We start from the raw sequence: 15,502 nt of genomic DNA on the forward strand, positions 1-15,502 counted from the left end.
ATGTTTTGATTTAATGTCAAGTATTTATAGTTAACCAATAATCAAGTAGACAACAAAAAGCTCTACATAATTAATTAATCTTTAGTTTGGTGAATTACAGAATGTCTTCAAGCTATTTGGACCGCATTCACGTGTCCAAATCAATATGAATTCAAGAGGGGGGAAGAACACAAGAAATAATTTCTTGTAGGCCCCACCCATGGAAAAAATATTCTTTATCAAATATTATATGAACAGTTATCAGATTATTGAGATTGATGTTCAAGACATGTCTTGTACATGCATTCAATAGAGTGATTAATTTATCTTTGCGATAATTAAAATATTATCATATTAAGAAATAAAAAAAGTATAAATACATACAAAGTAAATGTCATACATGCATACATTGCATATATGCATTATTTTCTCAACATTTCATTAATTTTACGTAATATATAATATTTTTGATTCTTGATATAAGAGGTATTTAATTAATTTGAATATATTAAAAAAATTAGTTAAGTTAGTTATTTGTAATAAATATGAGTTGATTCTTTTATATCATGACTATCATTAGATGAAAACTCCTTAGTATATGTAACTAATAGTGATACTTTAAAAAATAAGTTATAAATCTGTAAGACAAAATGAATTAAAGTATGATATATATTTAGATGAAGAGGTAGTATAATACTCTATATATATATATATATATATATATATGAGAACTCAGTATTAGAACCTATCATAGTGAAACACATTTCATTTTGCTTGTTAAAATGGTTAATTTTAATTTCTGGGAAGATGAGTCTTACACCTCCTTCACAACTATACGTGGAAGAGTAAACTCCAGAGTAGATCCAGATAAATTTTACTTTCCTAACATTTTTGCATTTCAAATTAAAAGTACTCTTTTTAATAAATGTATATATGTAATTGTAATTTTTGAGAAATACGGAGTTAATCAAGTAAAGTACATATATTACTTTTTTGAAAAATTGCGTAATTGAACTGAGGGAGACCCTGACATTACCTGTATCTTCCACCTCATCAATCTCATTCGGAAGAACTTTCCAAGAAACAGTGTCTCCAGATCCTATCTCATATGATCAAACAAAATGAAATGTGTCTCATTTTGATTCTACTCATATAATAATTCATAGAAGATGCATTGAATGGTTTGTTCATGACTTAATCATATAAAATAATACTCCTCCGGTCCTTAATATAAAACTTATTTAACTAATTTGATTAGATTAAGAAAGTTAGGTAAGTTAGTTAATTATAAAAAATATGACACGTTTTTCTTAAAATACCATAATCATTTTTCTTAATACCCCTTTTCCTCTTCTACTTGATTACGGTTCAGGAAGTATCCATAAGGGTAATTTAAAGAAAATTAATAAATATGAGAAATAAGTCTTATATTTAAAACCAAAACCAATTTAACAATTAGGTCTTATATTAAGGACCAGAGAAGTACTAGATTTGACTCTTGGAAAGGTATTAAATTACGGGGGAAGAAAACAAAAAGAGATAAAGAATATATATATATTTTGCATATTTAAAAATTAAAAAAAAAAACAACTGTGGTTCATTCACGGCTGAGATTTTCTTATATTTTCAGTGACAACATTCCAATATCATTTAAGCAATCCAAGATGTACCCAAACTTATTCATTGTTATTGTAAATGACTCCTACTTAATTTGTATTATGTTTATAGCCATTATATATGGTAAATTCTTGTCCGTATCACTTTCTTTTCAATTTATTAATTTATTACATAAAATATTATTGAAATATAACTTGAAGCTCGATTCAACATCTCATAAACGCATAGTTACAGGTGATGAGTTTAGATGAAAAACTACTCTTGTCAGCAAATGAATTGCACTACTATTATTTATAATTCATGAATAATTGGTTGAGTTAGATTTTATATTACGTCCATACTGATATTTTGATATAGAATCATTTTCTCTTTTTGAAATAAAATACACATCACCCTATGTATATGTAGCCCGAATAAATAAGAGGAAAATGAAGCTACATATTTTGTCATTTCAATTGCATTAACATATAAACCCTCTCGTTTACCCATTAAAGCGCAATTTGATTCTTAAAAAACCAATGTTACGTGATTAACATGAAACCTAAATATATAAACAATTATTATAAAAGAATATAATTAACTTGGCATTCATTACTTTTAATTACGCCTGAAAAATTAACGTTAACTATTACTCCCTCCGATCCTACTTATAAGTTTCAAATTTAAAAAAGAGTGTGGTGCATTTTATAAGCTTCAATTTGGGATTTGTCTTAACATTTAATGTATTTTTTTTTTCATCTTTGCCCTTAATTATTTATTCTCTCTCCTTTATCATATTCTCTTATCATATTTTCTCATACGTTCTCTTTCATTCTTTTTCTCATTTATTATAAGGGCATATTTGAAAAAAAAACTTTATTTCTAACATATTTATTATTTCTAACTAATTTTAACTAATATTTTGTTATTCATGAATTAGTTATTTAAAATTTATAATAAGGACCAAAGGGAGTAAAATAGTAAGACACTTAGCTTTTAGCATGTTCCAGATATACCCAAAAAAAAATAATCTTGAATTGTATTAACTCTGCATTAAAATAGAATAACTTTCTAAATTCATTCATATTCAATATTCACACATTTTTAAAAAAATATTCACACTATAATAAATGAAGGACAAAATGCTATATTTATATTAAGAATTTAATAAAATGACTTGTTAATAGGACTAAGCAAAACTTTCTCTCTCTGCTTTAAATAACTAATTCACGAATAACAAAATATTAGTTAAAATTAGTTAGAAGCAATAAATATGTTAGAAATATAGTTTTGTTTCCAAATATCCTTATAATAAATGAGAAAAAAGATGAAAGAGAATGTGTGGGAAAATATGATAAGAGGGAGTATAATAAAGGAGAGAGAATAAATAATTAAGAGCAAAAATAAAGAAATACATTAAATGTTCAAACAAATCGCAAATTGAAGTTTATAAAATGGACCACACTTTTTTTCAAATTTAAAGCTTATAAAGTAATACTAGAGGGAGTAATAGTTAATGTTAATTTTGAAACAAATTTACACCCAAAAAAAATTCGGATACTCAAAGCTCTTAAATCAAAATTTTTGAAAAAATTTAAATCTTAACCCTATTATTATTTGATCTGTTAGTGTGCAATGCTGATTCATTCACATTTAAGAAATAAATAAAATATATCACGCGAATAGGGTTGAGGTGTGGGTGTTTCCAGGACACTGGAAAGAGAACAACGAGTCAAAAAGGGGGAGCAAATGAACATGCCATGTGAGACGCCAACTACATCTTTTGTTTATGATCTATTTGATATCCTTTTGAACACTTCCACACCCTAATCACTACTTCCTATACATGTAGCCCCATTAATTTAATATCTATCCATACATTTGTCTATACTTGTGTGGCTGCTTTTGTCTCATTGCACCTAAAATAAAAACAGAAATTAATGATCACATTTTCGGTGCCCATCTAAACTAATAAAATAATTTTTGGGGGAAGCTTACATGAAGTCTCAAAACAAAGAAATATAGTGACTAAAAAATTTAATAATAAGTGAGTAATATTTTATAACAAATTTTAATTTGAAAAATAATAACAGGCGGTTAATATTACTTACTTATTGTAAGATTGTTTTTTATTATACTTTTTCGTAGGGCGTCATAAAACTGTTTTCATTAATTTTTCTGAGAATATTATATTGAGACAATGTTTGATATGGGGAAAAAATCAAAAAGTTTATTAACAAGTGAGTATTATGTAATTCAATGTAAAAAATGATAACAGGTTAATACTGCTTCAATACTTTTTTTTTATGATTATGTTATTTTTTTTAAACGGAATTTGTATAAAAAAACAAAGAAAGAAAATAAACAAATGCATTGTCTAATGATGGGCGCCTTATGTTATAACTTATAAGGCCACATGGTTTTATACTTTTATATTCATCTTTTAAAAATATTTTTCTGCGTATTCAAACATATATTACATAACTAAATAAAGACCAAATCCTTATGGCTTGAACGTTCTCGTATTTGTGTGTGGGGTGTTAATTTGGATTCTTTTTCATCGATTTAAATTTTTAATATATATTTATTTTATTTTATTTTATTTTGTTAAAAAAAAGTCAGATAAGTTGGGTCTTGGAGACTCATCAGAGTTAGAGCATATCTCTAAGTTTAAAAAACGCTTACAGAAATATTTACAGATCACCTACCAACAATGTCTTTACATTAATAATTGGATTTGAATTCACAACTTTGTAAGTTATGAATCGATTGATTTCTTACTAATTGTTGATTATATATTTTATTTTCTAAAAAGTACTTGGTTGATCCAAAGCAGTGTATATAATTATACAACTTTCTGGACCAATCCATTGAGACACTGCCCCATGGCATAAAAGCTCTTGGATCCATCCATCTTATCATTCTAGCATTTCCTTCAAGTGAACATTTGCCATCCCTTCTCACAAAATTTTACAAGCAAATTTTCATTATGTATTTTATTGTTTATTGTTGATTTCTTCATCCACTTAAAACTAATCGAATTTTACTTTGTACTAGTTATATAGAAAAAGAGCATTAATCGGAATTTAACAATGAGTTACAATGTCATATAAGGAATTTTATCTAATTTTTTTCTACAAATAAATAAACAAACATATACGCGCTCCATGTGTTTTCAAAATTTTTAATTTTTTTTTGTTGAATAATTCTATGATGGGTTATTTGGTTAATTGAGTAAATTAATTTTTTGGCATTTGAAGTGCTTATAAACTACTTTCTGAGCCCGATTGCTAATTTTTCATAGGCAAAAAGCAGTTTTTTTTAAAAATACAATTGCAAAAGCAACTTAAATCTATTTATGACTTATACAAAAACAATTTATATTGTCTTTATACTTCTTTATGCATATTCTTCATGCTTCCCAACAAGTTTTTAGTTATTTATTTTTAATGCTCTCTTAAATGAAAATAATTTTTAACATGATTTTTTTAATAATAATTTTAATATTTAATATTATTTTTCATTCTATATTTACATAAATTGTACATAGCATATTGTCAAATTGATCATATAATATTATTTAGTTCAAAAATTTTCACATTATTATGATTTCTAATTCAAATACATTTTATGCATTAAATATAATTTCTTCCTATTATAATAATTTAAAACTATTATATTATGCAAATTTTTTGGTCATTTTACCACTCAACCTGCTTTTTCAATAATAATCCTAATTCTACTTTTACAAAATTGCTTATTTATAAAAGTCAATCCAAATATAAATCATATTATCTAGTATAAATTTTTTAAAAATCAAATTAAAAGTAAGCTATTTTTTCCATTCAATCCGACCCTCAAAATGCAATCACATACATTAGAAAGTAACTACAACTCAAAAAAAAAAAAAATAGTGGACCCCCATAGCCCTACATAAAATCTCCTCATTTTCTATGGGGAGCCCTTAAGAGGGGCATTTTCCTTCCTCCTGCCCAAAAATACAATACATAAAAGGAAAACATTTTAGAGGTATTTAACTTTGTATGTATGCATTTTTTTCTCAATTAAATCTTTTATTTTCCTTTTATTTTTTTCTGTGACAATCTTTTATTTTGCTTTGTTTATACCATTCGCATTTTCACAAAAGCTAATAGTATTGACGGAGTAAAATTACCGGAACTAGTAGCATTAACAAAACAAAATTAAAAGTTTTAATTAAAAAATAACAAATAGCTACCAAACAGACTGCAAAATGTTTTTCCACAAGTAAAAAATTAAGGAGTATTTTAGAAGGGATGCGCATGTTCCAGTGCTTGGCCCACTCACATGGCTACTGAACGCAGAAATTACGGAAACACCCTTGTCGACCGCTCTGAACTCCCGTCTACCTGTGGGGACGCCATTGGAACTCAAACAGATCTCCATTTTCAGAGGCATCGAATCCTTCTTCCAATATGTTGCTTCTGCTGCCTTCTTCCCTCCCTCGTACCTAATTTCATGATCCCATAAAATTAACACATTAAGTCCCACTATTTAATACTTCTTCCGTTTCTTATTATAAGAGACAAATAATCGAAATACGTTGATAAAAAAATAGTTAAAATTAATTAAGAACAATTAATATGTAAAAAGTATAATTTTTTTTAAAAATGTCCTCATTAATGAGGAAAGAGAATATGAGAGAGAACAATTAAATTATTAAAAGAAAAAGAAGTGGGAGGGAGAGAGGGTGTGAGTTGGAGATAATAAATATGAGTAAAATAGAAAATCAATACAAAAAAGTAAAACCAACTTTTAAGTGTCTCTTATATATAAGAACATGCTATAAACATCAAATGTCTTTTATAATAAGGAACGGAGGGAGTATTATTCATATTTTAATGCTACCGCTAATCCGTAACATTTTTTTTTTACCACTTTTCATAGAATCCATATAAAGGAAAAAACTTTGTTGTAGTACAAAACCATTTTTTCCCCCTTTATTATTTTGCGAGCACCAGCTTGTGATTAGGCTTTAGTTTTTCACTAGAGGTAAGTCGGGTACTCTATTATCTTCATGTGACTACTTGTAGGTGATTTCATTCTTTCAATGTTTGATCCAAAACAAATAATTTGGCCCTTAATTTCATGGACAATGCCACATTGCGACTTTTAGATTAATTTATTTTAAGTAATTTTCCAGTGCTTAATATAAAAAAATAATTTATTAATTTGAGTAGGTTAAAAAAAATTAGTTAAATTAATTATCTCTAATGAATAGGTACTGTATTTCCTAAAATATATTTACTAATCATGTGTATTAGCTGGAACTACCATTTCATGAAACATTTAACATGTACAATTATTATAATGACTATTTTCAGAATAAATAAATAAATATGATAAACAAAATGAATTAGGGTCTTATATTTAGGATCAAATTGAACATTAAACTAGCTCTTATATTAATGACCAAAAATAGATAGTAAGAAGTAATAAAAATATTGATTAGGTTTGTCTTGTAAAATGTGTAAGAACTTTTTTTAAAGCTAATTTTATTTGTATAAAGATAAGACTATCTTGGTACGCATGCATTCGAGCAACTTGTCCTTAAAAAAAATAGATTTTTACATTCACCAAAAAAATTATATACTTCTCTCATTTTAAGTACAAGACTCATTTTACACTTATATTTAAATCAGAGGAGTATAATTTTGTAAAAATGCAAAAATAAATATTCAATCAAATTGTTTTTCCTATCTAAGTATTGCGAACCTAAACTTTGTGGATGGAATCATATTTTAAAATATCTCAATTAGATTTAGCAATATTTAAAATAAACATTGGAGATGAAAATTCAATCAGCAAATGGGCTTACCTAATTTTTTGTAATTTTCCTAAATCATTATATATTAAAAAAATACTTCATGCTACTACATCAACCTTAATCTTGTAAACTAAAAAAGTTATGGACATGGTAGCGAATTTTCCTTGAAACCAACCCTTCAAATATTACTCGTTTTGGCTGGGCTGGGACAGCAGCAAATAAATACAAAGAAGACAGAGAGAATAGGCTGTCGAAAAAACAGAGCTGAGTTTTAATAATTGGGCCATTAATGTTGTAAGACTGAAAGCAACGCATCACATTTTATGCAGCACACAGCCTCCAAAAGAAGAAGAGATCTGCATTTCGTCTTGTTCCTTTCTTCTCCATCTCTCTTCTTCTTCACTGTTCCATGTTAGCTTCCTCCTTCCCCACCCATGGGAAAGACCAGCAAATGGCTCCGAAGCATCTTGACCGGCGGCAAGAAAGACAAGGACAAAGACAACAAATGTTCCAAAACCACTGACATCATTCCTGAACAAGATCGAACCCCGCCGACCACTGCTCCCAAAGAGAAACGACGATGGAGCTTCCGAAGATCCTCGGCCTCATCGACCACAACGACAGCCGCCACGACGCCGACTCCCGCTGAGTCAAACCCTGTCGCTTCTAACTCACCGACAGATATTGCTGCCGATGAGCAGCAGACGAAGGGACACGCCCTGGCCGCAGCAGATGCCGCCGCACAGGCTGCCGCCGTTATAACCGCTGAGGAAGCCGCGGCCATTAAAATTCAATCTGTTTTCCGTTCTTACTTGGTATATCAATCCATCGGAATCCTTCACAGAAATCATCGATAATATCATTATGAATCACAAATTGTTTGTCGGATTTCTGAAAGCAGTGTTTGGTGAATTTGGAACAGGCGAGGAAGGCGCTGTGTGCGTTGAGAGGATTGGTGAAATTGCAGGCGCTGGTGAGGGGTCACTTGGTGAGGAAGCAAGCGACAGATACGTTGAGAAGAATGCAGGCTCTGGTGACGGCACAGGCAAGAGCTCGAGCTCATAGGATTCGAATGGTTTCATCGGAAGATCAGAACTATAATCACAGACACTCGAATCACAGAAGACTGCTACCAGAAAACATGTTCACGCAGATCTATGATGATGTGAGTTTTCTTAATTCCCTCATTAATTGTCTTCAAAAGATGGATAAGGTTAATGGATGGTGATCCCAGGGTGAATGAATTTGCAGAATAATGCCGTGTTTCTTTCGCTTACTCTAGTCAATCTGCTATGGGAATAGATTGACCATGTCTGGTCTTCAGTCGGTGGACGAAATGTGATTTTTTTTTTTTTAGTTGCTAAACACGTGTGAACATGTTTAAAGGTTGTTTTTTTTTTTTTTCTAGTTCTTCTTTTTTTAAAAAAATTAAATTGAATTAGTTTATGATTTGATTTATTAAATTATGCTTAGATTTATTATCAATCTAAATTTTAAAATTTAAGTATAGTCTTCTAACAAAGTTTAATATTTAAGAAAAAAAAATTGGAACATATGGTTGATCTATTGATGATCTTTCCTATTAATTAAAATGAAATTTGCTGAATGCAAAGGTACTTCAAATTTATTTAAGAATCCAAGTGCATCCTATTTTCAGCGAGTAATTCTTTTTCAATTTTGTGCAATTTATTTTTAATTATGTGCAAAGCAAGAAACATTTATACATAGTTAAAAGTACATTATAGACAATTGAAAATGAGTTATACCTGTTCCAAGACATGAGTCCTTAGGTATTTTTGGGCAATAATTTTTGAAGTGAGAAATTTTTTTACTAATTTTCCTTAATTAAATCTTTTATGAAAATTAACTAAATTCTTTCTTTTTGTGAAATTTTTAATGTAGGAAATGGACATGAGCCTGGAAGAGAACATCAAGATAGTGGAAATGGATGTATGTGAGACCAAAGGTGACTCTAGAAGGAGAAGAAACCACATCAACAACAATAACTTCAACCCAAATTACCATATCACATACTATTCCCCAAAGGAAGAAGCCCATCGGGCTGCCTCTCCTAGCCCATCAATTTTGACAGAGATGAGCCCACGGGCCTACAGTGGGCACTTTGAGGACTGTACTTCCTTTAGCACGGCCCAAAGCAGCCCACAACTCTATTATTCAGCCATATCCGGGCCCGAAGATCTAAAACATCTTCCTTTCACCTTCCCAAAACCGCCACCCTATGCAGAATCAGTCATGTCCCATGACTATCCTTTGTTCCCAAACTACATGGCCAACACAGAATCTTCTAGAGCCAAGGCAAGGTCACAGAGTGCGCCAAAGCAGCGGCCGCCGGAGACATTTGAGCGGCAGCCAAGCCGACGACGGGCTTCAGTGGAAGGGAGGAACGTGCCGAGGCCCGTGAGAATGCAGAGGTCGTCTTCTCATGTGGGCTCCACAGCGCATAACTACCAATATCCATGGTCCATGATCAAGCTTGATAAATCCTCAGCTTCACTGAAGGAGAGCGAGTGTGGATCTTCCAGTACTGTTCTCACTAGTACTAACTACTGCAAGTCCCTTGCTACTTTTGATGTAAGTGCCTCCTAATTCTCCTCTACATTTTCAGTCTTTCTTTCATCATACACGATTTAATTCATTGAGAGATGGATTTATTAAGGGCCAAGTTCATCTCTCAGCCATCTATTTATAACTAATAATAACTGATAAAACCGTCTTATAAATAGAAGATTATAGGTTCGACCCCCTTTGTAATCTCAAGAAGCAAGTATATGCTCATCTAGTTCAAAAAATAATACTACCTATGATCTTAATTATAAGACTTTGTTTGTAGTTTATAAATAACTTCTTGTAATTAGGACCGGAGATAACAATTACTACCTCCGGTCTTTAATATAAGATCCTATTTGACTTTTATTTTGATCCTAAATATAAGACCCTAATCCACTTTTTCTCTCATATTTATATATATTTTTTCCAAAGTAGCCTTTTTAACAATGATAGTTCTAGTTAATACACTTGATTAGCAAGGATATTTTAGGAAAGACAACACCTATTTAGGACAAATAGCTAACTCAACTTACTTCTTTAATCTCTTCAAATTAGTCAACTGACTCTGATAATTAGGAGCGGAGGTAGTAATAAAATTCTGCTATACTAGTATCTCACTGCTTGTGTTTGTTTATGGTTGCAGCCTTATGGAGGAAGGTGCTACTAACCAAACAAATTCCTGCAAACAAAAAGGGACCAGTTTTGCAGGAACATCATGGGTTAATAATGTTCAATTGTATTTCGAGACCCAATTATGTAGAGATTTGTTTTCTTTTCTTTTTATGCTTCTTTGTTTTTTCTTTTTAAAATTTGACCATGTTTGCGAATTGTTTCGTGAGGAAGACAGTTTAACAGGTTATTATCTGTGTGTAAATTTTTTTCCCAGTAATATATTTCCAAGCAGCGTTGTTTATTCCGCCCCGTTTCCGTCCTTATTTCTCTTTCCGAAGCTTTTTTCTAATTGACCTTCTTAACGCCTAATTGCCTTTCTTGATTCCAAAAATTGAGCATAATGAGATAATAAAAATTATATTTCCAAATTCAATATAAATGAAATACTTAAGAGGCAGGAGAAGAAAACCAGAGCGCGACTTAGTCATATTTTTGTTATAATTTTTAATTAAATACTACCTCATGTCCTTAATATAAGAATTAATATTCAATTTGGTCTTAAATATAAAACTTCAATCTATTTCATCTTTCATATTTATCTATTTTTTTTCATAGTAGTCCTTGTTGTAATTGCACATGTTAAAAGTTTTATTAAATGATAATTCTAGCTAATATACTACCTCCGTTCCTTATTATAAGAGCTTGTTTGACTTGAAATTTGGTTATAAATATAAGAAGATCCCAATCCATTTTATCTTTTATATTCATTGATTTTTTTCAAAGCAGTCCTTCTAGTACTTATACATGTTAAAAGTTTCATCAAATGGTAATTCTAGCTAATATATATAATTAATAAGGGTATTTTAGGAAAGAAAATACATATTTATAGCAAATAAATAACTTAACTGATTTTCTTAATCTCTCTAAATTAATCAACTAGGTCTTATATTAAAGACCGAAAGTAGTACATACTCCTCCGATCCTAAATGTAAAATCATTCTACTAGTATGTATAAGGGTCTTATATTTAGAACCGAAGGAGTAGTTAGTAAGAATATTTTTAGGGAGACGACACTTATTTATTATAGATAAATAATTTAACTAATTTTTTTAATTTACTCAAATTATTTAACTAGAATAAAAGTACATTTTTTAACTTCACTGAATGGAACATGAAAAAATAAGTTACTATTTATAATTTATAAACTAATTTAAATTTTTATAAATTTTATCACGCGCACTGACATCTAATGCCAAATTATTTGAAAGTCTTTCATTTAGAAATTATTAGAGTTGAGTTATTACAAACTCCAATTTAGGAATCAAAATAATAATTAAGGAAAACTTTTAGGACCAAAATTATATTTAATTAAAAAGGAAAAAGAAAAAGAAAAAGACAAGAACTTAAACCGCGGGGGCGGGAGATTACGAAGAACAAAGACTTGGTGGGAAAGAAAGCATATTAGGAAACAGGAACGGTAAAATTTGTGTGTCTCAATCACAATTAAAACCAAAGCTGAGTTCATAATTAGTTTCCAACGATCACAAAATCTAAAATCATCTTCAATTTTCGGAAACTTCAATCTCTCTCTCTCAATTTCCTTCTTCTTCCTCTCGCTCTGTTCGCTCCATAGCTGATATAGCTCTCTGTTTCGTTGCAATGGCTTCCACTTCTTCTACAAAATCAACCAAAAACCCAGGCAAAGGAAGGCGCAAGATCGAGATCAAGAAAGTGGAGCAAACCAGCAAGCGTTTCGTCACCTTCTCGAAACGCAAGTTGGGTCTTTTCCGCAAAGCCGCCGAGCTTTCCCTCCTCTGTAACTCTGAAATCGCCGTCGTAGTGTTCTCTCAGCACGGCAAGGTCTACTCCTCCGGCTTCCCAGACCCCGACTCCGTCATCCGCCGCTACCTCTCCGGCACATTCTCTTCCTCCTCGGACCCCGCATCGGTTGGTCATGAATGGGAGGAAGAATCGGCGGTATCGTCGCTGAGGCGGGAATACGAGGAGGCAATGAAGGTACTGGACGACGAGAAGAAATCTCTGAACGCAATGGCTGATATTTCCGGGTCGAGTGCTGGTCCCGGGTCTTGGTGGAACCGCTCGGTTGGGGAGATGGGTTTGAAGGAAGTTGTGGAGTTCAAGGAAAGAATTGAACAGGTAAAAAAGAATCTGGTTGCTGCGGTGGAGAATAAGAAGAAGGAGACGGCGGCTTCGCTGGCCAGTTCCTCGTCGGTGCCGCCGCTGCAGACGACGGCCGAGGAGTGTTTGTCCACCTCTCTGATGAATGACGATGTGGTTGCGACTGATCAAGGGTGGGATTGGGATTGGGATTCCTGGAATGACATCACAATCAGTAATGATTCTTCCATGGTTTGGAATACTGATCTTGGACAGTCTTATTATTAACGCGTAGGATTAATGATTATTAACTTGTTGATTAATGTTTTGGCGGGAGATTAACTGATTAGGAACTCGTGGATGTTGATAATTTTGGTTGATCATAGATTTGTTCATTTATTCTTTGATTTGTTTCAGTTCAGGATTTGGAGAAGTTAGTAGAATGCCCATTCTTTTGTTGTCAAATGCCTCTTGTGATTTTATTTCTTTCAATTTGTATTATGGGCATGGACGTATGGTTTTAATTACAATACCACAAAGGCAATAATAACGTCCAGAAATATTCTGGATTTTTGTTTGAGTTACAATTTTGGATCCTATGAAGACAATTATTTGAATCTCTCAGTTAAGGATCAATCAATCAATCAAGGGATATCAATCATTTATTTTATTTTATTTTTTCTTCCAGAACAAATGTCGTTTACTTTTTATATTCTTAGCAGGTTTTTATGCCAAAATCAATTGAGCATACTGAAGTTTAACTGCCCTTAATTGTCGCTTTGGGGTTACTCCAAAAATTAACCGAATTAATACAATATAGTGCAAAACTCGGGTCGTTTCACTTTGAGGAGCCGAAAACGAAATTAAACCATAGTAAATGAATGCAAGTAACCTAAACTATAAAAAGAGATTTTTGATTTTGAAAAGCTGTTAATTGAATACTACGAATCAAATTGAAATTAAAATACTTTTTTTTTGTTTTTATATAAAAGTGATTAAAATGAATGGAAATTAAAGAAATGAAAATGAGAGACACAGATAACACTGATAAAATCAATCCTCCAATTCAACAACGCAGGCAATCATCACTCTAAAAGATGTGGGAGTTAAAAACAATGAATTAAGAATTATAATTAAGCTTTTGATCCAACAACCGAGCCACCTCGAGTTGCCACAAAATATTTTCCTAAAATCCCAATTTACTAACTGCAACCAGAATAGTAAAATGGGATTAAGGATGCTAAAAACCAATACTTAATTAGAACTCTTAAATCCAAAATAACAAAATTAAAGCTAGCAAGAGACTATATGATCCAAAATTCCAAGCCACCTTAGAAAATCACAATATATTAATTCCAAAATCAATACAAATGTCATAACCACAACATTATAATTGAGATCAAAACTATAAACAGCCCAATGTCAAATACTAAGCAATAATTCAGTCACAATAATCCCCAAATAATAAACAGATTAAGCAATACAATTATCCCAATAATCAGAAAAACTATCCTAAGACCTAGGAATTGTTAAACAATTATTGAATAGGAAATTAAAGCAACTAAAACTCCCCTTTTGATGATTCAAGCTCCTGCCATTATTGTTGAATTAGAGAATTATAGAGTCTAGCCTCGGTTTGCCATAAAAATTGTCATATTCAGAATTTTGCTACGGTTTGCCATGGAGGGAATAATGGAACAGTGGATGATTCCTTTCTCCTGCGTTGCTGGCAGCAGTGAAGAAGAAGCAGACGATGCCGTCGAGCCTGCTGGTTTACTCGCCGTCGACGTCCTCTGTTTTTCCCAACCCCCAGCTCCTTCGCGTGCGTCTTCAGCTTCCGTTCGGCGCTCTGTTTTTTTCCGCTGGTGCCGCTTGCGTTCAGGAGAAGAAGAAGATGAAGCCGCCGGTGGTGATGGGTGCTGTCTCTCTCTTCTACTCCAGGTCCGTGTTCGCCGTCCAGCTCCTGTTTCGTTCTTCCAGCCACCCCAGCTCTTCCTGGTTCGTCCCAGCCGCCGTCTGCGTGTGTGTTTTTCGTTCTGTCTCCTTCGGCCTCTGTTTTTTGTGTGTCTGTTCGGCGCGTTCCCCCTGTTAGCTGGAGATGATGATTATTAGGTTGGGGCAAAACGTTGACTTATTATTATTATTATTTTTTAATTTAATTTTCTTTTCTTTTTTTTCTTTTTTTTATTTTTTATTTTTGAATCTTCCAAGAACCTGCAAGCAAAATTCAAGGATAAAGTAGCATTAATTGTCCTTAAAAATCAATTAATCATAATTAAATCAAAACATGACAATTTTGCCCCTATAAAATAATAATTCAAAATAAAACAAAATAAATCAATTAAGGCAAAAAGGGACTAATTAAGCTGACAAAACTCATATAAAAGATACCAAAATATATAAAAATAATTGAGTTTGTCACATACTGTGAGGAAGGAATCATTTTTTTGAGGGGGGGTTCATTTCCATGTGTAAAATCTAAGTATTTTTTAATTGTAACCTCAAAATATAATTTATTGTTTAAAAATTATAAATTAAAAACCTTAAATTTATACTGTTTAAATGAAATTTGAATGGCGCAAATATCATTGTATTGAGCATTGAATCCCAAACTACTCACTGACCATGGCCAACTAATTCTTATAAAAATTCTTAACATGTCTATTTGATTATTGAGTTTTTTTTTTCCCCTGACATGGTCTGGTTATGAACTTCAAATTCTCTGCTTTGCTTGAAATTAGAAGCAATATGTATTATCACACATGGAATAGTACGGTTATCATTATATAAAAACTTCAATATTCATTCTCTTTAAAAATATAC

The 15,502-nt window shown here is 31.5% G+C and overlaps 2 protein-coding genes across 2 annotated transcripts; both read left to right on the plus strand.

Moving 5' to 3' along the window:
* The first annotated feature begins 7,738 nt into the window (after positions 1-7,738).
* LOC114728805 (protein IQ-DOMAIN 14) lies at positions 7,739-10,626 on the plus strand. The gene is made up of 4 exons (XM_028915753.1): positions 7,739-8,196; positions 8,304-8,546; positions 9,284-9,973; positions 10,593-10,626. Exons 1-4 carry the CDS (start codon positions 7,816-7,818, stop codon positions 10,614-10,616), a joined length of 1,338 nt encoding a protein of 445 aa, XP_028771586.1. The 5' UTR covers positions 7,739-7,815; the 3' UTR covers positions 10,617-10,626.
* Positions 10,627-12,220: 1,594 nt separating this feature from the next.
* On the plus strand, positions 12,221-12,967 carry LOC114728834 (agamous-like MADS-box protein AGL29). The gene has a single exon (XM_028915791.1). The coding sequence runs from the start codon at positions 12,221-12,223 to the stop codon at positions 12,965-12,967; it is 747 nt and encodes a 248-aa protein (XP_028771624.1).
* The last annotated feature ends 2,535 nt before the right edge of the window (positions 12,968-15,502 follow it).

The sequence above is a fragment of the Neltuma alba genome, unplaced genomic scaffold, assembly GCF_004799145.2.
Source record: "Neltuma alba isolate B1F8T4 unplaced genomic scaffold, ASM479914v2 tig00012576_pilon, whole genome shotgun sequence".
NCBI classification, from domain to species: Eukaryota; Viridiplantae; Streptophyta; class Magnoliopsida; order Fabales; family Fabaceae; genus Neltuma; species Neltuma alba.